Source organism: Panicum virgatum, chromosome 9N (assembly GCF_016808335.1).
Source record: "Panicum virgatum strain AP13 chromosome 9N, P.virgatum_v5, whole genome shotgun sequence".
In the NCBI taxonomy this organism is placed as follows: domain Eukaryota; kingdom Viridiplantae; phylum Streptophyta; class Magnoliopsida; order Poales; family Poaceae; genus Panicum; species Panicum virgatum.
The window spans coordinates 59061061-59083746 of NC_053153.1; the positions used below are offsets into that span (position 1 = coordinate 59061061).

The following is a 22686-nucleotide window of genomic DNA, read 5'->3' on the forward strand; positions in this document are numbered from 1 at the left end:
GGGAGAGGAGGCGGTGCGGGGCTCCCTCGAGGTGGTTGGAGCGGGTCCGGGGCCCCGCGCCACGTCGCTGATGGCGCACGCTCTGTACCACGCTAGGAATTGCGGATGCGCTTGCCCGCGGTATTTTAGCGCATGCGATAGTGGCGATTTTCTCGCTAAAAACAAACTGAAAACGGCTTACCGTGGGATAGAGATCCCACTGCGGACAGCCAGGATCAGCACAGCCCGCACGTACGGCAGCAGCAGCTAGGATAGGACCCCAGGCCCCGAACCCAGAGTTCCTTCTTTAATCCCAGGCCAGGCCAGGCTCCCCACTCGCAGCCACAGGCGATAGGGAGAGACGACGCCACAAGAAAACAACAAGAAATCCGCCGCGGAATTCCGGATTAAAATAAGGTTCCTCCTCTTGCTCCCTGATGTCACACACGCTGCCTTTCTCCAATTCTTTTTTTTCCTTTCCTGCAAAATTTATGCTCATGCTCACCCTGCTCGAGCGAGACTGCGAGAGCATATGCTCTTAGTATATACATATAAGAGTAAAGTCTATTTTTGGCCATCCAACTCTTGGCTCGGTTTGGTTTTGGCCATTGAACTCCAAAACCGGGTATTTTCGACCACTCAACTATGAAAACCATTCATTTTTGACCATCAGATTGTTTTGGTGGGTGGTTTTGCTGACGTGGACGCCACGTGGCAGTGGGCCCACTTGTCAGCGTTACCCCCTCTCTCTTCTCTCTATCTCCCTCTTTCTCTCTCCTGTTTCATCTCTCCTCACTCCTCCCTGCTCGCCGCCTCCTTGCTCACCGCCGCTGCTCGTCTCCTCCCTCCTCCTCTCTCTCCGCGCCTCCGGCGGCCCTCCGCCCCCTCCCTCACTCTCCGCCCTCCCTGCTCCCATCAAGCGGCTCGAGGTCCCCGCGCACGAGTCCCCTGCCCCCGACCCCGTGACTCCAGCGGCCGCCGCCATCTGTCGCGCTTTCACCGGTAGCTCCGGCGACCATTGGGTCCCAGGCCCGTCTGTGCGCGTTGCGGGGCCGTCCCATCCACGCGCTCGCCATGCCGGCATCAGCACCGCCGCCGGGATCCTTCTGCTCTGCTCCAGACAAAGCCATGCCACCACTCTGCTTCCGCCGTCGCGCGTCACCTTCCCGGCCAAATTCGCCACCACCACGCCATTGTCTGTCGATTCCTTCGGTGGACAGCTCCACCATGACCCCGCATTGCTTCCCCGCCAGTCATCCTGGCTCGTTGACCGATGGGAGGAACCGGCGGCGGCAAGACAGGAGTTCTTCGGCCGGGAGGGTGAGTGAGCTGTGCCTCCACAGGCAGGCGAGCTCCACGCTAGTCGCGCGTGGGCGAGCGCCTCCTCCCGGCGGCCATGGGCGAGCAGCGGAGATTGACGTGGGCGCGGTGCGGCGACGGAAGCGAGCGGTGCGGAGGTGGAGCCCCGCGCGCGCGCCGGCGGAGCAGATCGAGCAGCGCAGGGGAGCCTCCTGCCAGGCCCAATGCTGGGACTCCGGCGAGCAGGCAGCGTGGATCCGCTCCGCCCTCCATCGGACTGGGCGCGAGGCAGGGGAGGCCGAGCCGCCAGCGCCGCCGTGACCCACTTCTACCGCCCAGCCAGCCGCCCGCCCTAGCTCCGGTCTCCCGCCCCAGCTTCAGTCTCCCACTACCGGCCGCCCGCCCGCCGGCCGTCTGAAGGGAGGAGGGAGGAGGTTTGCAGCGGCGGCGAGCAAGGAGGCGGCGAGCAGGGAGGAGGGAGAGGAGAGACGAAACAGGAGAGAGAAAGAGGGAGATAGAGAGAAGAGAGAGGGGTAACACTGACAAGTGGGCCCCACTGCCACGTGGCGTCCACGTCAGCAAAACCACCCACCAAAACAGCCCGATGGTCAAAAATGAATGGTTTTCATAGTTGAGTGGTCGAAGATACCCGGTTTTGGAGTTCAATGGCCAAAACCAAACCGAGGCAAGAGTTGGATGGCCAAAAATAGACTTTACTCTACATTATAAAAAAGGGCTCTCATGCCTGCCTTGCTTGCTTCCCCTCGCCAGCCTTCCTTTTTATTCTTCTGCGCTGTTCTCTTGGAGGAGGAGAGGGAAGAAGGCTGCGCTGGGCAGCAAATGCTTAGCTCAGGTAGGGTTCTTGGGGCCTGGGTTCGTCTTGCTCTGTTTCTGTTCCCGTGCCGTGATCTTAGGAGCGGTTCTTGATCTGGGGCGCGAGAACCTAGAAGAACTCGCAATTGCGTTCTTGCTTACTGCTGCATTGTTGCATATAAACCCTGTGGCAAACTGCTGGGAGACTGGAGATAATGCCGGCGGATGAGCGTATCTTTAGTTCTTTACTCGATTTATTTAATGTTGCTCTGGCGATAATTTTTGGGGAGATTTCTCGTTCTTGTATCAGCTCGATCCATCCATCTGTGCTCAGTTTCTTTCAGCAACGGCTGTTTCTCATTGTTACCTTTGTTTCCTCACCCGTCAGTAGTAAAGTGAATGGAATTTTCTTAGCTCACGGGTTCTCATCTTTTGGGCGCTGCCCTTTTGGATGCTTTTGTTGTGAGATTCCAAGAACAAAAAGTTTGGAATCTTTGAATTGGTTTCGGCCCAAATGATGGCTGCTAGAGCTTGCACTGTCAGCTTCCTCCCTTTCCCTTCCTCTGCTCCCGGTCTTTCCATTCCGATGCTGCTCTGCTTTTTACCTTCACTGCCTTTGGAACGATAAAGCAGAAGGTCTTTTAACATGCCATTTTTCTGTTGCTCAGATGAGAGTATTGGTGATTTTGTGATATACTGATATACTGATATTACTAGATGCGCCTTCTTATTTTTTATTTGCTTTATTTATGCATTTTAAAGATTTTCCAGAGAATTCATCCTCGTAGCAAGTCTTTAAACAGCATAATATGTTTTAGCCTATTAGTGATATGATGACTATAAGTTGTTGTACTACTTACTGGTTCTGCATTCGTCTCCACCCATGCCGAATTGTTCATTTTACTGAATTGGAGTATGATTTTTTGCTTGAGATATTTCAACAACGTATTGGGATTTTCAGTTTGGAGACACAGAGGAGTACTGTCCTTTATATAGATGATCATATTTAGGCAGTTCTTTGTAGCCAAACAGCTGGAAGCTATGGTTCCAAATTCCAATAACCTAAAATTTGATAGCCTAACTCTCCCATATCTATCTTCTCTTTACTAGCAGTTTACTAAAAGATTTTCTCAGCTTCGGTATCAGTTATTTAGTACTGTTATATACGTTGCATACACCATTTCTTTTCTCAATCCATACAAATGTGATTTTTTTTTCTGTATTTCCATGCATGGTAGAACTGTTGTTGGCTGATGTTTTATATTAAGCAATATAACCGCATATAATGAAAACGTCTGCTTGAACTAGTACATAAGGCAGCTCTTTGTTTTCTTTACAGATTTTGAACAAGTTCTTCATTTTCAGACGTTTTAAATGTCAGTTGGACATGGCCTTCTGGAATTCCTTGCTAAATTTTGCTATCCTGCTCTTCTTCAATAGGTGTGATAGACTGGAAGTTGGAAGGATAACTTGCTTTAAGGTTCAAGAGCAAACAAAGACATGGAGAGGGAAGTCATGGCCTCCTACGAAACCAAGAAAATCTTTGAAGTTAGGGTATTTGAGAGTTTAGACGAGATGGCAACAGATCTGGCAGAGTTTATTTCACAAGTTTCAGAAATTTCTGTTAAGGAAAGTGGATATTTTGCTATTGCTCTCTCCGGAGGGCCTCTTACCAGACATATGCGGTAATGCTGTATCCACATCATTTTCACATTAACTAACATATCGGCTTTCTATTTCCAGAGGAAGCAACAAATCTATAACTCTGTATGTATCTTCATGTATGTGTGTCTGAAGTCTCAACTGCTTTTTTCCTTAAAAAGGAAGCTCTGTGAAGCACCATACAACAAGACCCTTGATTGGTCTAAATGGTATGTCTTCTGGGCTGAAGAACGTGCAGTAGCAAAGAACCATGCAGAGAGTAACTACAAATTAACAAAGGAAGAATTTCTCTCCAAGGTATATCACCTTAGTATACGGCCTTCACTTATTTTTCATGCATTGAATTTACAAATCACAGCAGTTTTTTATTTCACAGAGCTCAACTATGTAGCAACTTTCATTCTTATTATCTTTTACTTCATTTGATCTTGCTTTGCTTCCAACACAATCATATCAAATTATTTATGAGTTCTTGTTGGAGAAGATTTTTTCTAACATGGGTAATATAGTAGTAAAGTCAACAGCTTTGGTTAGTTTCACAGATACAACTGACAGACATAAGTTGGGTAGGTTTTCAACTTCCATCAAGTCCTATTCATGGATTAACTGTCTAAATTATGGCCCTCCATGATTCGGAGGAATATCATTTTTTCCAGTCCTGGTCGTAGTAAATAATATAAAAAATTAACAAACGTCCAGTCCAAGAATATTTTAGTTTGGTGTTTTCGATTTTGGTGACCAGAGGTTGTAAATTTACTTGAAGATGCTTTTGATGCCTATTTGGCTATTTGTTGATAGGGGATGATGTGATTTCTTAAATAACAGAAAGGAATTGTTTGCACTTTGCAATGCTAATCTAATTATGAAAAAAATGCAAGTTAACATAGTAATAGCACAATACTAACATGACACCCAAAGGCGATGCTGATTTTTCTGTTTTTTTATCTTAAAATATATACCTATTTGATTTTGCTGGTACTAGTACGTGCTAAGGTGTAGATATTCATAAATTAACAGATAGGGTTTGCAATGGGTTAACATTTGAGGCTGAGTTTAAATTGAAAGTGACATGTTAAAAGGTTAGCATAGTATACTTTCTCTAGTTGCCAGTAGGAAGCAGGAAATTTTCTGCAACAGAATTTGTTCTTCAGACTAAGAGCTGGTAGGGAACCATTCCTGTTAAGTTTAATTATGAAAATACTTGGCCTCAGATTCAACTTTGTTCTGAACCAAGTATCTTTCATCTTTCTCACATCCATTTTTAGTTGAATCAAATGCATCGGGATAACACCAAAACGATGTCAATCATTGTGCTTAGATCTGGTACTACAATCTGTTTGGAAATATAGCTACAACATTCTGTAAGTTAAAATGTAGCTATTTAATTACATATTCTTTTTCTACAATATTAGGGTCGTAGATCCTGTTCATTGGTCAGCTTATTTATTGATGTATCATGGAAGCTGTTCTTTGTCTGACGTATGGTTTTGTTTGACTTTGGATGTGGCCTACTCTGTAATCTGTACAGCTCATGCGAAATCCTTTTCTGGATAATTAAGCTGCATTAAGGTTGCCTACCTACTGATGTCCCAACTACTCTCGGAGTGCCTGCTGCTTACCACATCTTCACATATCTTTCAACCCCACAAAAAATTCTTCACACATTTTTATTGTATGCCCAACAATTGTTATCAGGTTTAAAGCTTATCCATATGGCTGCACTTTATCAGGATAGGATTGTTGTTTGTCAGTGGATACCATACAGGAGTAGCATGATAGTGAACTCAAGGAGCTTACATCAAATTTTGAATTACCCTTTTTACTTGAAAATTGCTTTTCATTAGGGGTGTCAATTGATGACCCTTAGGTGCACCTCCAACCCTTTTTAGTTCAAAATTTTGTACTACTTCTCCAAAATAAGATTTCATTTTAAAAATTAGTACAAAACTTTGAACTAAAGAGGGTTGGAAGTGCACCTAAGGGTCACCAATTGACACCCCTACTTTTCATCCTCATCTGATCACACTTTGCCGCTCATAAATCTTGGATAAGAATGGCTGGTTGTGTATTAAAGCCTTTTTCTGAGAAGATGCAGGAGGGCATATTAATGCTACAAGTCGGTGTGTAAACTGTAAACTAGCGATGTTTCACTGAACATCTCTACTTTCGTACTGAAATAATATGCATTTTTTATCCACCTTTCTGACCTCATTTACATCTAGTATATGGATCCTGTATATCTGTTTGTTTTGTTTAGCTCACGTCCACAAGCATTCGTTGTAGGTTCGAGCATATGGCTTGGATTGTTTTCTCGTAAGACTGTGATGAACTATTACAGCTTATCTGCTCCCCTTTCCACCCACTGGGTTAACCATGAGGCTCATCTGAATGACTTGTAGGTGCCTATTCCTAATGGTCACGTCTACTCCATCAACGACAACGCAACGGTGGAAGAGGCAGCAACTGACTATGAATTTGTCATCAGGCAGCTGGTCAAGATTCGAACAGTTGGTGTCTCGGAGAGCAACGACTGCCCCAAATTCGACCTCATTCTTCTGAACATTGGTCCTGATGGTCATGTAGCCTCATTGTTCCCCAACCATCCAGCTCTTGAGCTGAAAGATGACTGGGTCACCTACATCACCGACTCTCCAGAGCCTCCACCTGAGAGGATTACCTTCACTCTTCCTGTGATAAACTCGGCATCGAACATCGCTATTGTTGCCACTGGAGAAGACAAGGCAAAAGCTGTGTCTTCCGCCATTTCTGACTGTAACGAAGGCCTAGGTGCGACACCAGTACCTGCTAGAATGGTTCAGCCAACGGACGGGAAGTTGGTATGGTTTCTGGATGAGGCGGCTGCCTCATCTCTTGAGGCTGGGAATGATGCTTACAAGAACCAGTACTGAGAGTCTGAGACAAGCGTTGAAGCTGGACATCCTTTTTTTGCTGTGAAGAAGAATTGTTCATGTGGTTGATGGGTTTGGATGGAAGAAGTTTTGGGGGAGGGCTTTTCTGAGAAATCAAAAAAATTCCATGTCTTGTGCTATTGGATTGGGCAAAGAATGATGCAGCATGTATTTTTATGTCGAGAACTGAAGTTCCAGAATAGCTAAGTTCTTCTTTCAAGAAAAAAGAGTAGCTAAGTTCGACTGTTGGTCATATGATACTGTTCAGTGTGCCATCACCATCAGTACGTTTTTATCTCAGTTGAAATTAGATTCCATAAATATTGTGCTATTTTCTACTCACTCTGTCGCAAAATATATCTAGATGCATAGTAAGAATTATGTATATATCTATATATTTAGATATAGCATATATCTAGATTTATAGTAAAAATTATCTAGAAAAAATAAAATGATAAAGAATTTGGGACGAAGGAAGTAGCTGGTAGCAGTATTTTTGCTGGATACGTCGCCATGTCGGTCGGAACGTGAGCCCAGATGCCATTTCAGTTAACTTTGTCCTCTAGCTTCAGTTTTAACCGGGTGTACCCAGGAGGTGACGTGTATGTTCGTCCTCGTTGTAAATGGGCCACAATAATAAATCTTACAGGTTTCTCCATGGGCTGGCATAGGCCAAACTAGAGTACTAGACAGATAGCTAATCCAGGCCCACAAATTACATAGCACGCACGGTCATTTGTTTGATTTTTTTAATCTATAAAGAAAATTTGTTTGAGTTTTTTGGTATCTTATTATTTAACTTTGATTTATCCCAAGCTCCTCAAATCTTTGGAAGAGTACCTTACGGGCAACGTTTAAGAGTAAGTTCACCATTTGTGATTGCGTTGTACGGAGGATGTGTCGAGCATTGGGTTTTGGATGAGGGTGCGAATGATCACTTTGGATAATTGAACTATATATTTTCTTCTCGTCTCTGTCTAGAAAAAATTAGGAGCAAGATATGTGTTTTTAATTAGATAACTGATTTTTTTCTCTTTGGTACCCAAATTTATTTTACCCAATAATTGTGATTTCCTCGACAAACTAGGACACTAGGTAAAGCCAATATGTTTGAAATCCCACATAAACATCATGCTGCTACTTCAATGGACGAGCAGGGTTTTTTTTCCCGACCGGTCCGATGAAACCGCCGCCCTCCGGTAGCGGTTTACCGGACCGATTTGACCGGTTAAAACCGGTTGAATTCAAAACCAAATTCAAAATCACATGTGTAACCGGTTCCGATCGGTTTACCGGTCCGGTTTGACCGGTTGCCGGTGTTTTAACCAAAAATTCTGACGGTTTAAAAGTGGTTCCCCGGTGTGAAATAAAAGAAAATTTTGGCATGAGCTATGCACATATTAATGTAAAAGACCACACCAAAGTAACAATTTATAATCATGCATACAAATACAATAGTAATAAGCGTGCATACAAATACCGTAGTCATAAGCGTGCATACACTTATACACATCAATAAAAGTTCAACGTAGGAATGGGAAGACCCCCATTTGGGATGCGGTTTGGTATTCGGCGGTGGACATCACAGCGATACCTCGCACTCTAAGCAGCTCAGTCTTGTAGTGTTGCCAAGTTTGGCCCGTCCACGCCGATGTTGTCTCCCATTCCTGAACTAACATGGTGTAAAAATGGGGGTCTTCTCATTCGTACACTCATCTCATCGGTGGCTGCATGCTGATGTCAGGTATGGGGTAGTGAAAAGACTGCGAGGAATCGCTGTAGGAGGAAGAAGAGTACTGAGGAGTGTCGTAGTCCGTCGGTCCAACTGTTCCCCTCTGCGATTGCGGTGCTCTATGATCGGTGTCTTGAGTAGCATGTGTGAACTGAGTCTCCCCTGCAATCAACCATATATCATAATTAGTACTCATAGTCAGAAACATGTGTGCATATGTAGGTGTAATGTATACCTGTGAAACGAACACCACGAGCACCACCACTACCACCAGCACCACCACCACCACCACTACCACCACCACCACCAGCATCAGCATCAGCATCGTCACTATCATCACCATCATCGGCCGAGCTGCTATCCTTGGACTCCTGATACGGTGGACTACGCTCACCTTCGCCATCATCAGTTTCAGTGTCGCTACTCACTGGTTTTGCTGTTGCTTTGTCTTTTCATTTTTGACACTTCGGGTCACCCTTCGTAGGCCACTTCTGGAGCTTCCTCTTCTCTAGGTGAGTGTCACAGATATTTTCACATGCCCAATCGCTAATGGAATCATCCCCCGTAGCCTCACGTAGATCTGAGAGGTTTATTTGATCTCTGACAATATGGGACGGGAGAGGGACGTCGCCGTCATTATCATCCTCATCCAGAACTGGAGCCCGGTTAGATCTACCATATTCCATCCATTCCCGCACCGGATTATTCTCATCATAGAAAGAAAGATGGGCCAGCTGGTCAATGAAATCACCTTCTTCACGCATCGGTGGGCCGGAGACCTCCTCAAGTCGGAGACGAAGGTTGTATTTGACATAGACAAGCTTATTAAGTTTCTTGTGCGACAACCGATTGCGAACCTTTGTATGCAGCAAGGCAAAAGTACTCCAGTTCCGCTCGTATCCATTGGACGAACAACATTGTGAAACAAGCCGCATGGCAAGGTACTGCAGCTTTGGAGTACTTGATCCGAACATCATCCACCAAGACGCTGCATGTGCAACCGAGTATGTAAGCAATATATTCAAATAGAGTAAAAAAACAATGTCATACGGAATAACTCTTACATGGGGATGTCCTTGGGTCCATCGCCATTTTCATTGCCATTTCACCGCCAAACTCGCGAACCTTCTGCCGAAACAGGTCAAGCTCTTGCAATGACTGCACGGCGCTCTGGAGATCCGTCATGCGCTGAAATATATCCTTGAGTCCACGAAACATTTTTTGAGTTGGACCCATCGTATATGCATACCTCGGATTTAGGACATCAACTGCAAAATATAAATCACTTCAAATAATCATAAGGTCAATAGAGATTAAAAATAGATGACTCGTATAGTCTTACCTGGACCGACATACGTGCCTATGAACACGTCACCCAACCTCTCATCCACCACCTCAAGATACTCCTTCAGAGTGGAAACATTTGTTCCAAAGAAAGACCGCAGCTCCCGTTTCATAGTCTGGTAGGCCATCACGATTTCGCACATGTTGGGCCTCTTGTCCTGATCAGCAAAGCGAAGGAACTTGTATATTGGTTGAACTGTGTTGATGAAATATTTCAATCCATCCCACCACTCCAGACTTGATAACCTGCCATGAGTAAATTTACCATCTTCGGTATCCGCCCATTTGCTATGTAAAAACTCAGTAGATGCCATCCACTGCATGAAACGATCACGTTTCCGATAGATGCTATCTAGGAACATGTAGTTGGTTCCAAATCGAGTGACATTCCACTTGACCAACTCACCACCGATTGCGTTCCTCATCATTGTATTCAACTGACCATGATTGTGTAACCAATTTGAAATTCGCTTGCACTGCTTGATCGTAATAGCATGTTCAGGCCTTCGAGCTATATCCTTCAATATCAAATTGACAGTGTGTGCTAGACAAGGTGTCCAAGCAATGTGTTCATACACCTCTTTTAGTTCCTTGCATGCTTTCTTGTAGTTGGAGCTGTTGTCGGTGACTACGTGCATGACATTCTCCGGTCCAATCTCCTCGACCACCTTTCGAATCTCCTGCAAACAAAGACATATTCTTTAGTAACATGTCAAAACATACTCAATGTGAATGGAACATGTTTAGGGGCTACCTTGAGCAAATATGCGGCATCTTGAGTTCTTCCACTTGCATCAATAAACTTGTGGAACCACATGACTCCATTGCAATATATCAAAAAGTTGATGACACTCAACGTGACGCCAAATAAGGGCCAGTCTTTCTGAAACTTTACGTACCTCGTCTTCAAGTCTTGCTCGTTCTGATCAAAGTACTTGCCATCAATATCCCGTCCAGTGGGTGATGCGATACCTTCACTTGCAACCATATGAAAATTATGAGATACATGAACATAAGCTCATAGGTGTCATTTCAATGAAAGAAAACTTACCCCCACTTCTGTGTCTCCCTGACCGCGCTGACAAAGTATGGACTGTTAGCCTGTCTTCCAGGTACTCCTGCAATATGGAAAAACTTTGACCAACCTTTACCAATAGATTCCTTTGTATTCTTACCCTTCTGCGTCCAGGATCCTGTATCAATCCTTGGTTGCGTCATTCCTCTTCTCCCACCGGCTGCCAAGTTATAGTCCTCCACCACAGGACTCTCCCTCTGCGAAGTGGCCCTTCGAAACATCCTCTGCATAGTATTCCCCCTCGTCGAACCACTACCCCTCCACGCTCGTATGCACCTCCTCTCTGTTCCACCCCCGTCGGAACTCTGCTTCCGCTCTCGATAGATCCATGGCACACTGCAGCTGAGCCTCCTCATCTTCTTCATCACTGGGATAGTTTCCCTCCGCCGCAGACTTCTCTCGTCTCAACCTCAATCGAGTCCGGTCAGCAGTTGCCTTCTTTGCCCTCTCAATGTCACGCTGAAAGAACTCCCGCACATCTAGTGGCACATTCCTGCAATGGACCACCTCCGCCCCACGCCCAGCCAAATGTTGTTTGAATCTAGCCGCACCACCACCTCCTTTCTGCGTACGACAATAGTTGCATCGCCATCCGGAATAAAGATTTTCACCATGTTCCCATACAACATCTCTATCTCTACCTGCCATTGTCTATCTGCATAAATGGACAACAAAAACATATCAATAACATAAATAAAATCCTAAATCCTATACCTAAATCTTACCTAAATCCTAAAACATATCAGTCATACACCTAAATATTATCTAAAAATTGGAGTTCATACCTTGCTCTCCCGGTCGGACCGGCTTACCGGCTCTACCGGCCGGCTAGCCGCGCGCACCGGCCGGCTGGCCGGCTCTGCGCGCCGGTCGCGCGGAGGGGGGCACCAGATCCGCGACCGGTCCGGCTTACCGGACTAACCGGCCGGTTATCCGCGCGCGGCGGGCGGCTTAAAGTCTATGTTGCATTTATTAGATTGATAAGCACATTTGGTGCTATTGATCATTGTGCCATATGGAAATATATCAATCAAAACTGGATAGAGAGAGTACTAATTAGTGTTGTAAAAGTTCTAAAAAAATTTGCCCATTTTTTTTAACTAAACAGGCCCTTATCGCCATAGCTCATACCAATAGCAAATATAACTATCTTTTGAAATGATTTTTTGAAACAAAAATAGCAAATATAGCTACCATTTATGAAAATTTGAGGTTTTAAAATATAGCTATGAAAAAAGAATGGACGGAGTATATCGGCAAATTTGCTCATGATACTCTATAAATTTTTTATTATGATTGGTCTAAGTACGAGGAAGTGAACAGAAATACTCCCTCCATTCCAAAAAATAAGTCATTTTAGAAATCCTATGACAACTTAATAAAAAGATAAATTGACCATGTTTATCTTATATATTATTTATATTTGGCACAAATTGATTTTTGCATGCACGTTCACTTTCTAAATAGAGTAAGATGATATGTTTTTGACACAAATTTTGAATCTTAAAATGACTTATTTTTTGAGACGCTGGTAAGCTAAAGCATGATAATACACGACCAAGTGCAGTATATTCTTTACGTACCCCCAGAATAAAAGCAAGCAGGATGAAAAGATGATCCCTCGGTCTCTCCATGCGCTAGTTCCCAAACCCACGGCCGGAGACCCCGGAGCACGGGAGCGGTACTCGAAAGTTGAAGCACCTTCTCTCTTCTCTCTGGTCTCTGCATCGCTGCAGCTTGCAGCCTTTGCAGCTTTGCTTCTCTTTCTCTCTCCGACTCTCTCTTGCAGGCGCTGCTGACACGCTTTCCTAGGCTCCCTGCTCTCTCTCGCTTTCTCGCACCAATGAGAAAACTGACCAAGAAGAGGAAGAAGAAATAAATGTGAGGGAAGGAGGGGGAGGAAATGGGGGAGGTTGCAGAAGGCAGGGCCAGGGAGAGGTTCTTTCTTCTTTGTGCTCTACCGTGTGAGGCTGTGAGCCATGGCGAGGCAGCTCCAGCTTCTCGGCGCCGCCATTGCTCTGTTCGCTGGCTTCTCTTCCGTGGCTCCACTGGCAGGTCAGTGACTCAGTGCTTCACCTGCTGGTGCTCCAATCCTAGCAAAATGTAGTAAATTTCTGCTCTGCTGGTGCGGGGGACTACTTAGTGCGCGTGATTACTTTTGTTTTATGGGTCAGTTGGATCCATGCCACTACAACTTCTTGAAATTGGATTTCATGTTGAAATCCATGACATTGAGTGGCATGGTTTTCAACGTGAAACCCAATTTCACGGAGTTGTGGTGGCATGAATCGAATTTTCCCTTGTTTTATTGTTGGATTTCCCAAATTTTTGTGTGGTTTTCGGTCAGTTCTTAGTCTTTAGGTTTTATGGTAGTCTCATGATTCATGGGGTATGCAGAGAACTTTATTTTCCTTTGTTCGCTTTCCGCTCAGAATTTCCTTCCAAGTGCGAACAATTTGCCTTGATAAGAGTTGAGACTTGAGGCCTAATGTAACAGCCCTATATTAATTAACAGATTAAACATGTCATCATGTGCATCATTAAGCATTAATCATAATTAGCTCTCACTTAAGCAGAGAATTAAACCTTAGGCTAGTCCACTGATTTTGGTAGTGGCGGACAGTCCGCCCCTATACGGCGGACGGTCCGCGGCTATGCCACGTGGCCGACCACGGTCAACCTCGGACACATCGACCTTCCCTGCCACGTCACCCACCCGCGGACAGTCCGCGCCACACTCGCGGACGGTCCGCTAGTGCATCCCCGAAGCGTGTCATGTGCGCAGAGTCCTGGCGCCACGTCCCACCCCCGGCCCCACTCGTCAGCCCGACCCTCTAACACCTGGGAGTCTTCTCCCAGCCTTCTCTCTCTCACTCTCTCTCCCTCCCACTCCCCCAAGCACTTCTCTCTCTAGCAAAGCCATGGAGGAACTTCCCTTCCTCCTCCATTGCCATTGAAGCCCTACCTCGCCGGAGCATCACCGGAGGACGACGCCGACGAACTAGACCACCCCGATCTCCTCTTCTTTCTTGGGGAGGAGCTTCCCCAACGAGCTCTTCTTCAACTCCATCTCCTCCATCAAGCTTCAAGCAAGGAAGACGACCCCGAGCTACCCCAAGCCCTCCCCGTCGCCTTGAAGCCCTTGCCGGTACCCTACTCGACACCGGTGAGTGTTTTCCCTCTCCGATCCATCCTCATTGCCCTAGGATTTGAAGTCAAGAACTCACCTAGAGCACAAATCACCATTGATGACCTAGAGCTTCGAAACCCTAATGCATACGAAGTTTAGTTGCCAAAGTGAACTCCCTAGGCTCCCAGGAACCTCTAGAAACAAACCCCACCCCAAACCGTGGCCGGAATCGCCAGCGGCGAACTCGCCGGTGAGCCTCGGCCGTGTCGCGGACGGCCCGCCCGACATGGCCGGACGGTCCGCGATTTAGTCAGAGAGCATGTTTTCACCCCAACACAGTCCGTGACTGACCGGCGGACGGTCCGCCATTTGATCCGCCGTTCAGACCGGACGGTCCGCTTCCCTAACCCGGACGGTCCGTCCTTACCTGCTCAGCACCCATTCTCTCACGCATGAACAACCCACCCATGTACCTTATGTCCAGCCTCTATACCATAGTTGGCTTATTAATACATGTACCCGCGTATCAATTGCACAACATTGCATACATTCATGGCATGCTCATTTCTCAAGCATCATCGCATTCGTGTAGAGACCGTGACGCCGGAGCAAGAGGAGGGTGAACCGGAGCCCGTGGGAGACGACGCTTCTTTTGAGACTCAAGGCAGGCACCTAAGCATTCTTTCACCCTATACTTTGGATCAATGAAGTTTATATATTTGTCTTGATTGTGCATGGGTTATTATGTTATGTATCAATGTTTGCTTAGAGCCTAATTGATGCAGTACCAACCTTGCCTAGGATGATCCCTCATAGTTGAGTATGCTTGTCTAGGAGTCACAGATTAAATGCTTAGCCATGCTTAGCTTCGGTAGAAGACGAGCGGTGGCAAGGCACCACTAATCGCGAGTTATAGGATGTTTGATTAATTCTACACTTCTAGATAATGATGAATAAAATGTGAGCAACTATGAATTGTGGAATCGGACTTGAGCAAGAATGGTAGGGCCATGATGGAAAGGAGTCCTAATGGTTAGTCTTGCTTGAGTTGGTTAAGAACCGTCTCTTTGGTCGCCGGTCTCTTGAGCACCTTTTAGTACAAACCACATGCTTAATAATGAGAAGGCAAGCCAATTAGCATGAGTCACACCTTGACTTGATCGGATTCGGTGCGGGTCGTGATGGAGTGTAATCGTCGGTTCGGTGCACTTATCCTTCCCGACCGTTCGCTCATAGTTGATTGTATTTGTGTGAACGGTTGAGGTATGAATCAACCCTTATCTTTGGCCGTGGGTATGGGCGTTGGTCTTAGCATCGTGTGGGTAAAGTTGTACCCCCCCTGCAGGGTCTTTAATCTATTGCAATAGCCGCGCTCTCGGACAGTGAGCATGCTCTTTGAGGTTCGCACCATTGTAAAGTTTCGTGATGAGTTCATGGAAGATTGATCTCGAGTTGTATATGATCACTTTACTTATGCAATTGTATTGATGTATGACATAGAGATTATAGATGCACGTCTTTTGCTTATCACAACTTGATCAAAGATAGATACCTTTTTGCAAAACAAATTAAATGCCATGACCTAACCTTGCTACTAACAAAATGCATTCTCCTTGAGGTCGGAATATATATACCCATGCCGGATAAGTCCTGCGAGTACCCTTTGTACTCATAGTGCTATCGTTAAGTTGATGCAAGTGATGCGCAGTCAGAGGCCGTGTTCGGCTACTTCTACCCCGCGGACGGAGGTGCGGGTGAGGAGTAGGTGGCTGGTGGCTTTGTGAAGGGCACTATCGGCATATAGTGTTTACCTTCTTATTTTGCGATGTATGAAGTGCTAGTAGTAGAACTATCCGCTGCAAAACTCTGAGACTTGATGTATTACACTTTAAACCCTTTTGTAATATTCACTTGTGTGTGGATGTGATTGTGTAATGGTATTGTTGTTGTGCTAGTGGAGTGTGTTTAAATCCTGGGCAGTGCTCATGACACATTCCAAGGACTACCGGGATTGATTTTCTCTAATCGAGTTGATCAATGGACGATGACTCGATTAGGTGGGATCAACTTAGGCTGGTTCCTCACACCTAATGCCGTCACTTGAGGTTACATAGTATTTTGGTTCATAAGGAGATTACATTTCTGAAGCTAGCACCTCCAAGGTTTGATTTGTTTTCCAAGTACTTAAACATGTGGCCGCGAGCCCGGGATACAGCTTGTTTACTGTTCCATTTACCAGCCAATCTAGAAAGGAATCCCGTCTGGGCACCTGTATGGCTGTATCACCATCTCTTAAAAGCCGTTAAAAGTTCCATCCCCTTTGGGCACTCAAGCAGCATTTACTACACACCAATGATATCCTTAGATCATATACTGCTTTGTGCATTCCGAATTTAGATAGCTAGTTTGATGTCAAGGGGTACCATTTCTACGTTCTCTGAACACTCAGGAAAAATATTGCACAAGAGTTATTCGTCGTTAGATAACTCCGGTGATTGTGGTTATTAAATTCTGCAAAAGTTAAATTTGGTTCTTATATTCTCATCCAGAGGTCCATGTTATTTTGAGTGCAAAAGAAAAGATAGTGTTGTTTCACCTCTTTAGTTTTCTCTGGTAACTAGTAGTATACATGGATCGTTGTTGTGCCAGTTTTCACACCTTTTCTATTGTATAAAACAGTTACCTGCTGATCTTCAAGGGGGAGAAGAAAGATCATAGTTGGTATTCAAGGTCTGAAACCTTACTGATTCTTTTTGAAAATTAAACCTTACTGACTCTATGTATTATTTTCTGCAGAAGCATATGATCCTCTTGATCCAACAGGGAATATCACAATCAAATGGGATATCATGCAGTGGACTCCAGATGGCTATGTTGTAAGTACACTGTTGTAGTATCAATGCTTGATGAAATTGGTTCTTTCTGAATTTCAAGTCAATTTATCACAAAAGCATTATGCATTAGAGTTCTGTCTGGCATTAACTGAGCAGCGAACGATTGACTATTTATGTGTACTGCTTATTTCTACTTTCTACTAAAATTATTACATCATATTAAACTCTAATCTTACCAAATGCCTGAAAGTGCTCTAGTTTCATACTCACAGTAGGCGTGACCAGTATTTTGGACATAATCATGTAAAAATCTTCTCTGCAGGCTGTTGTTTCCATATACAATTACCAAAAATACCGACATATCCAAGCACCTGGGTGGAATCTTGGATGGGTGTGGGCAAAGAAGGAGATCATTTGGGCCATGGTTGGTGGGCAGGCCACAGAGCAAGGGGATTGTTCTCAATTCAAAGTCAATATACCACATTGCTGCAAGAGGGAACCAACAATTGTTGACTTGCTTCCTGGAACACCTTACAACATGCAAATTGCAAATTATTGCAAAGGAGGAGTTCTTAACTCATGGGTGCAAGATCCAGTCAGTGCTGTAGCGTCATTTCAGATCAGTGTTGGCCGATCTGGAACTACCAACTATACGGTGAAAGCGCCATTGAACTTCACTCTGAAGGCCCCAGGACCAGGATACAGTTGTGGAGTTGCTCATGAGGTGAAGCCTCCTACAAAGTTCATTTCTCAGGATGGAAGGAGAACAACTCAAGCTCATGGTAAGTTGTTCCAGCATTGTTCTTTTAGTCAGAGAAAAGTTTATTATGTTGTATGATAAAATATCTCTGGCCAATGGCTTACAGTCAGGTTTGAATAATGAACACCTGGTTTCTTCTTGCAGTGACAGGGAACGTGACATGTACATATTCACAATTTGTTGCTCAGCGGGCTCCAACCTGTTGTGTTTCGCTCTCATCATTCTACAATGAAACGATAGTTAACTGCCCAAAATGTTCATGCGGCTGTCAGAACAATATTACCAGACCAGGAAGTTGTGTGGAGTAAGTACTATCCCTCCACAAAGCCTCTTAGACACCATATAAACATTTTGCACTTAACTTTCTTTCTGTGTATGTACTACATATGTAGGGGTAATTCACCTTATTTGGCTTCTGTCGTGAATGGACCAGGCAAGAGCAGCATGGCTCCTTTAGTACAATGCACGCCCCATATGTGCCCAATAAGAGTGCATTGGCATGTTAAGCTCAACTACAGGGAATACTGGAGGGTGAAGATCACGGTTACCAATTGGAATTACAGGATGAACTACTCACAGTGGAACTTGGTAGTTCAACATCCAAATTTCGACAAAGTCACTACTGTTTTCAGCTTCAACTACAAGTCTCTGAACCCCTATGGAGTAATAAGTCAGTATTTGTTGCACATTCCTGATCATTTTTGGCAATTCAATCTACAAATGTTTTAGCTAATGACCGGTATTTTGCTGCAGATGATACTGTAATGCTGTGGGGTATCAAGTACTACAATGACTCGCTCATGGTGGCTGGGCCAGATGGAAATGTGCAATCTGAGCTTCTGTTCCGGAAGGACCCGTCGTCGTTCACTTTCGAGAAAGGGTGGGCATTTCCAAGGCGGATATACTTCAACGGTGACAGCTGCGTCATGCCTCCACCAGATGTGTACCCATGGCTACCTAACTCTTCTCCTGTACTGAAGGCATCATCCCTTGTTCGGTCCATCGCGGTTTGGACAGCGTTGCTGTTCTTATGGCTTCGTATGTAGTGACTATTGAAGGATCAGCTGATGTCTAGGCAACTGCCGGAACTGGCGATCGTTGCATTGCACATTGGTCTGCTGACACATGCTGAGTTTCTTGCAAGGATGATTCTGATATGCTATTCTGCTTTGATTAGGATGTGAACTTGTGGTCCTGCAAGCTGGCTGTAGATTCACATTCTGTATATTCTACTAGTTCTGAAGGTTATTTGAGGCAGCATAACACTATCTCCCAAGTGAAACCTTGTGTATGTGACTGGGCATTTATCTATCATATTGTTTCCGTCAGAAAAGCAATGTTCAGCAATTCGATTCATATATTCGAACAATTAATAATCTGCATTATGTGTACATGACGAAACCACAGAAAAAAGGTTGTGCTCTACTATGTATACTATCATTTGTTCTCGATCAGGCTGTCTAAAAAGTAATTGGAGACTCAAAAGTGCCAGGATCTCTGCCAGCCTGATTGGTCTGCTAGTCTCTCTATGTGCAGCTGCACAGGCAACAACACACATGACATTGCCAAGCGTTTCAGTCTCCAGAGCGCCATGCCTACTCTGCTCCCTGGCAGCCCATCCCAATTCCCATGACCGATCACGCCACCAGGAGCAGCGCCACCAGCAGGAACGCCGAGGCCGCGGTGGCGATGACCGGAGCCGCGAGCGGGGCGGAGTTGGGCAGGTAGGGGTACGAGTCCGGCGGCGGCATCTTGCACTCGTCGCCGTTGAAGTAGATCTTCCGCGGGAACGCCCAGCCCTGGCTGAAGGTGAAGGTTCTTGCGTCCTTGCGCATGAGCACCTCGGACTGCACGTTGCCGAAGGGCCCGGCCTCCATGAGCAGGTCGTTGTAGAACTTGAGCCCGTAGAACATGCCGGTGTCGTTGATGGCGCCGTAGGGGAGCAGCGGCTTGTACTGGAAGCTGAAGACCTCGGTGACGTTGTCCAGGTTGGGGTGCTGCGCCACCAGCGTCCACTGCGTGTAGTTGATCCGGTAGTTGAAGTTGGTGATGGCGATCTTGGCGCGCCAGTAGTCCTTGTAGTTGAGCTTGACGTGCCAGTGGACGCGCACCGGGCACATGTGCGGCGTGCACTGGAGCAGCGGCTGGCCGTCCTTGCGCGGCGTGTTGACGCCGGGGGAGAGCGCCCGCTTGGAGTCGCCGGCGATGCAGCCGGCGGCGCCGTGGCCGCCGTGGCCGCAGCCGCAGGCGCAGCGGGCGCAGGGCACGATGGTGCTGTTGTAGAAGGAGGAGAAGGAGACGCAGCAGGAGGGGTACTTGGAGGCGAGCTGCTGCGAGTAGGTGCAGGTGAGCGCCCAGGTCATGAGCGCCTGCGTCCGGCGGCGGCGGTCGGGGGTGAGGTAGACGGTGGAGGGGATGATCCGGGCGGGGCCGCAGGTGTAGCCGGGGCCGGGGCCCTGGAGGGTGAAGTTCCTGGGCAGCTTGACCGTCTTGTTGGTGGTGCCGGCGAGGCCGACGGAGACCTGGAAGGCGGAGACGGCGGCGGCGGGGTCCTGGCCGTAGGCGGCGACGACGCCGGCCTTGCAGCAGTTGGCGATCTGCTGGTTGTAGGGGACGCCCGGGAGGAGGTCGACGACGGCGGGGGTGCGCTTGCAGCAGTGCGGGATGCCGGCCTTGAACTTGGAGCAGTCGCCCTGCTCCGTGGCCTGCGCGCCGACCATGGACCAGATCACCTCCTTCTTGGCCCACGACCACCCCACCGTCCACCCGGGCGCCATAATGTGGCGGTACATCTGGTAGTTGCTCATCGTCACCATGGCCACGTACCCGTCGGGCGTCCAGGAGATGACATCCCACTTGATGGTGATGTTGCCGTTGGGGTCCAGGGGATCGTAGCCCACTGATCGATACGAACCCAAGCAGATTAGTTAGCATGGTGGATCGAATTCAAATGAAGGAGATTGATGAATTGGAATTGCAAGGAACCAACCTGCAACGGAGCAGGTGAGCGCGAGCACCAGAGCCACCATCGCGGCGGAGTCGCGGAGCCTCATCGTGGACGTCGAGCCGGCCGGCCGCGTCCGCAGCAAGAACACTACCGCTACTGACTGCTGCTGCTAGCTGGTAGCACAAGTTCCTAGAGGAAGGTCGTCGAGGCCGGCAAATAAAGGCCGGGCGGCCGGCCGGCCAAGGAGGAGGGAATCGATCGATCGAGATGGCACGTCACCACCAGAGAGACCTGCAGGCGTCGATCAGCTGGCTGGCGGCCCTGGCCGACGCCTGGATGGTTGCGTTGCGTAACGAGGACTCGATCGACCGACTTGAGAAATCGCGGGGAGCGCGCGAGCCCGGTGATGGCTCCGCCCCACCTCCTCTGAACCCGACCCGACCGGTGGTGGCGCTCGCTCGCTCTCTCTCTCTCTCTCTCTCTCTGAATGATGCATGCCTTGCCCATGGCGCGGCCGGTGTGCTCTCTCCCCGCGCGTCGTCGCGTTGCTTGCATTGCTCCCCGCTGAAGCAACCGCGGTTGGTGAGCGAGGGAGATGGAGGGAGGACAGCGACGCGGGGGATCTTGGAATTGGATTGGACGATGCGATGCAACGGTATCTCTCTTGGTAGCGCGTACGGTCTGCGATGGCGACACCCGGCCGGGGGGATCGTCGGATCTCTCTTAAAAATTTAAGCGAGTGAGGTGGGGAGATGCTGTTACGCTAGTTGCGACTTGCGACGTTTGATCACGCACATAGATGAACCCGTACTATGCATGCATCTTCATCTTTTTGAATTTTGATTTCTGAACCGATTTGCGTTGGAACGGAGGGAGTACGTACGTAGAATTCTTGATGTTGCAAATTATTCAGATATTTATTATCTTTTGCCGGGCCGGCCAAGAATTTGTTTTTAAGCAAAAAGTCAACAGAGCCAGAGGAAGACCAGATTACTCAAGCTACTAACTGCACATATAATCATTCCACAGAAATAATAATAAATCTAACTAACTACTGCACGGCTAAATATATTTAGGGGCTGTTTGGATCAAGTGCTAGCGTTCAAAGATGCTAAACTTTAGCACTAGTTTATCCAAATAAGAGTGCTAATATGGTGGGCTAAACTTTAGCCAAGATTTAAAAATTTTAACAAGAGGGTCGTATGTGCTAAAGTTTGACATTTAGCTTTAACACATCCAATCAGGATCTTATTGCTAACAATTTGTAAATGGTAGATACCAAGAGAAATGGTCAGAATACTTAGGGAATTATACATGCTAATTTATTTGTCACGGATCGTTCATTGTCAGAATATACAAAAGGCTCAACCGACTCAAAGTTTAAATATAAATAGTTCGCCTATGGTGGCCTTTAATTATTTGTGGCGGGAACCATGCATGTGTGTGCGTGTCCTAACAGACATTTTACTCTTTTCATTGGTTGTTATATATGTGGGGGTGCGCAACAAGAATATGATTATTGATGAGCTGAAAAAAAGAAAATCTATTGACATACGGATGCCGCTAGATGTGTCAATTAGTGACCCTTAATTGCATCTTCAATCCTCCTTAGTTTATTTTATACTATTTCTCCAAATCAAATCTCATTTTGAAAAATTATTATAAAATTTTGAACTAAAGAGGGATAAAAGTGTACTTAAGGATCACCAATTTGCACCACGAGATGTCACGTAGTTGCCAAGTAGGCCTATCACCACTGAACAAACAACCACTCTGTCTGTTCAGTGGTGGTAGCTCATCAGATGTAGTACGAATTTGCAATTCAGAGATCTAGCTAGCTAGGTGCTATACCCGATCGAGCAACTTTAGAGAATCGTCGGTGATTTTTGCTCTCCATCGCCCATCGTTTTTTTAGAGTCTCTAGCTTGCAAAAGTGTCATCATCGCCAAAGACTCGCTTCTGGGCCGTGAGCCCGTGACAGAGGCTTTTTTTTTCATTTTTATATTAAAAAAACAAAATTTCAAAAATATATGCCGAATAGGGAAATTTTCAAAAATGGGTACCTGTCGCCCCCCTAATGGGGGGCGGGGTGCCTGTCGCCCATCTAGTTGGCGACAGGACCTAAATGTAAAAAAATTACATTTAGGTCCTGACGCCCAGGGCGCATTAAATAGTAAACTTGTAAAATCGATATAAAATATT

General features: G+C 46.4%; 3 protein-coding genes across 9 annotated transcripts; 2 read left to right on the forward strand and 1 right to left on the reverse strand.

Moving 5' to 3' along the window:
- The first annotated feature begins 217 nt into the window (after nt 1–217).
- On the forward strand, nt 218–6993 carry LOC120689801 (probable 6-phosphogluconolactonase 1). 7 transcript variants are annotated; one of them, XM_039972203.1, is made up of 5 exons: nt 218–396; nt 3532–3776; nt 3915–4050; nt 6037–6066; nt 6153–6993. In XM_039972203.1, exons 2-5 carry the CDS (start codon nt 3592–3594, stop codon nt 6660–6662), a joined length of 861 nt encoding a protein of 286 aa, XP_039828137.1. In that variant the 5' UTR covers nt 218–396; nt 3532–3591; the 3' UTR covers nt 6663–6993. The 7 variants fall into 7 exon arrangements, with proteins under 7 accessions (XP_039828137.1, XP_039828135.1, XP_039828140.1 ...); XM_039972201.1 differs by having other exon boundaries at nt 3532–3720; nt 3835–4050; XM_039972204.1 differs by lacking the exon at nt 218–396 and adding an exon at nt 2009–2131.
- A 5469-nt stretch (nt 6994–12462) lies between these two features.
- Nucleotides 12463–18864, forward strand: LOC120690980 (COBRA-like protein 2). Its single transcript, XM_039973920.1, has 6 exons — nt 12463–12868; nt 16740–16819; nt 17100–17559; nt 17682–17841; nt 17930–18207; nt 18291–18864. The coding sequence occupies exons 1-6, from the start codon at nt 12793–12795 to the stop codon at nt 18581–18583; spliced, it is 1347 nt and encodes a 448-aa protein (XP_039829854.1). The 5' UTR covers nt 12463–12792; the 3' UTR covers nt 18584–18864.
- Nucleotides 18865–18874: 10 nt separating this feature from the next.
- LOC120690979 (COBRA-like protein 5) lies at nt 18875–20980 on the reverse strand. The gene is made up of 2 exons (XM_039973919.1): nt 20527–20980; nt 18875–20436 (listed from the first exon to the last, which is right to left on the reverse strand). Exons 1-2 carry the CDS (start codon nt 20588–20590, stop codon nt 19175–19177), a joined length of 1326 nt encoding a protein of 441 aa, XP_039829853.1. The 5' UTR covers nt 20591–20980; the 3' UTR covers nt 18875–19174.
- Between the last annotated feature and the right edge of the window lie 1706 nt (nt 20981–22686).

What these genes read in the sequence shown, in the direction of transcription:
- LOC120689801 (XM_039972201.1), top strand. Translation starts at nt 3,592, where the DNA reads ATGGAGAGGGAAGTCATGGCCTCCTACGAAACCAAGAAAATCTTTGAA. An exon ending in TTTCAGAAATTTCTGTTAAG is followed by an intron (nt 3,721 to 3,834) that starts GAAAGTGGATAT and finishes TTCTATTTCCAG; the next exon opens with AGGAAGCAACAAATCTATAA. An exon ending in AGGAAGAATTTCTCTCCAAG is followed by an intron (nt 4,051 to 6,036) that starts GTATATCACCTT and finishes CATTCGTTGTAG; the next exon opens with GTTCGAGCATATGGCTTGGA.
- LOC120690980 (XM_039973920.1), top strand. Translation starts at nt 12,793, where the DNA reads ATGGCGAGGCAGCTCCAGCTTCTCGGCGCCGCCATTGCTCTGTTCGCT. An exon ending in GGACTCCAGATGGCTATGTT is followed by an intron (nt 16,820 to 17,099) that starts GTAAGTACACTG and finishes TCTTCTCTGCAG; the next exon opens with GCTGTTGTTTCCATATACAA. An exon ending in GAGAACAACTCAAGCTCATG is followed by an intron (nt 17,560 to 17,681) that starts GTAAGTTGTTCC and finishes TTCTTCTTGCAG; the next exon opens with TGACAGGGAACGTGACATGT.
- LOC120690979 (XM_039973919.1), bottom strand. Translation starts at nt 20,590, where the DNA reads ATGAGGCTCCGCGACTCCGCCGCGATGGTGGCTCTGGTGCTCGCGCTC. An exon ending in GCTCACCTGCTCCGTTGCAG is followed by an intron (nt 20,437 to 20,526) that starts GTTGGTTCCTTG and finishes CGTATCGATCAG; the next exon opens with TGGGCTACGATCCCCTGGAC.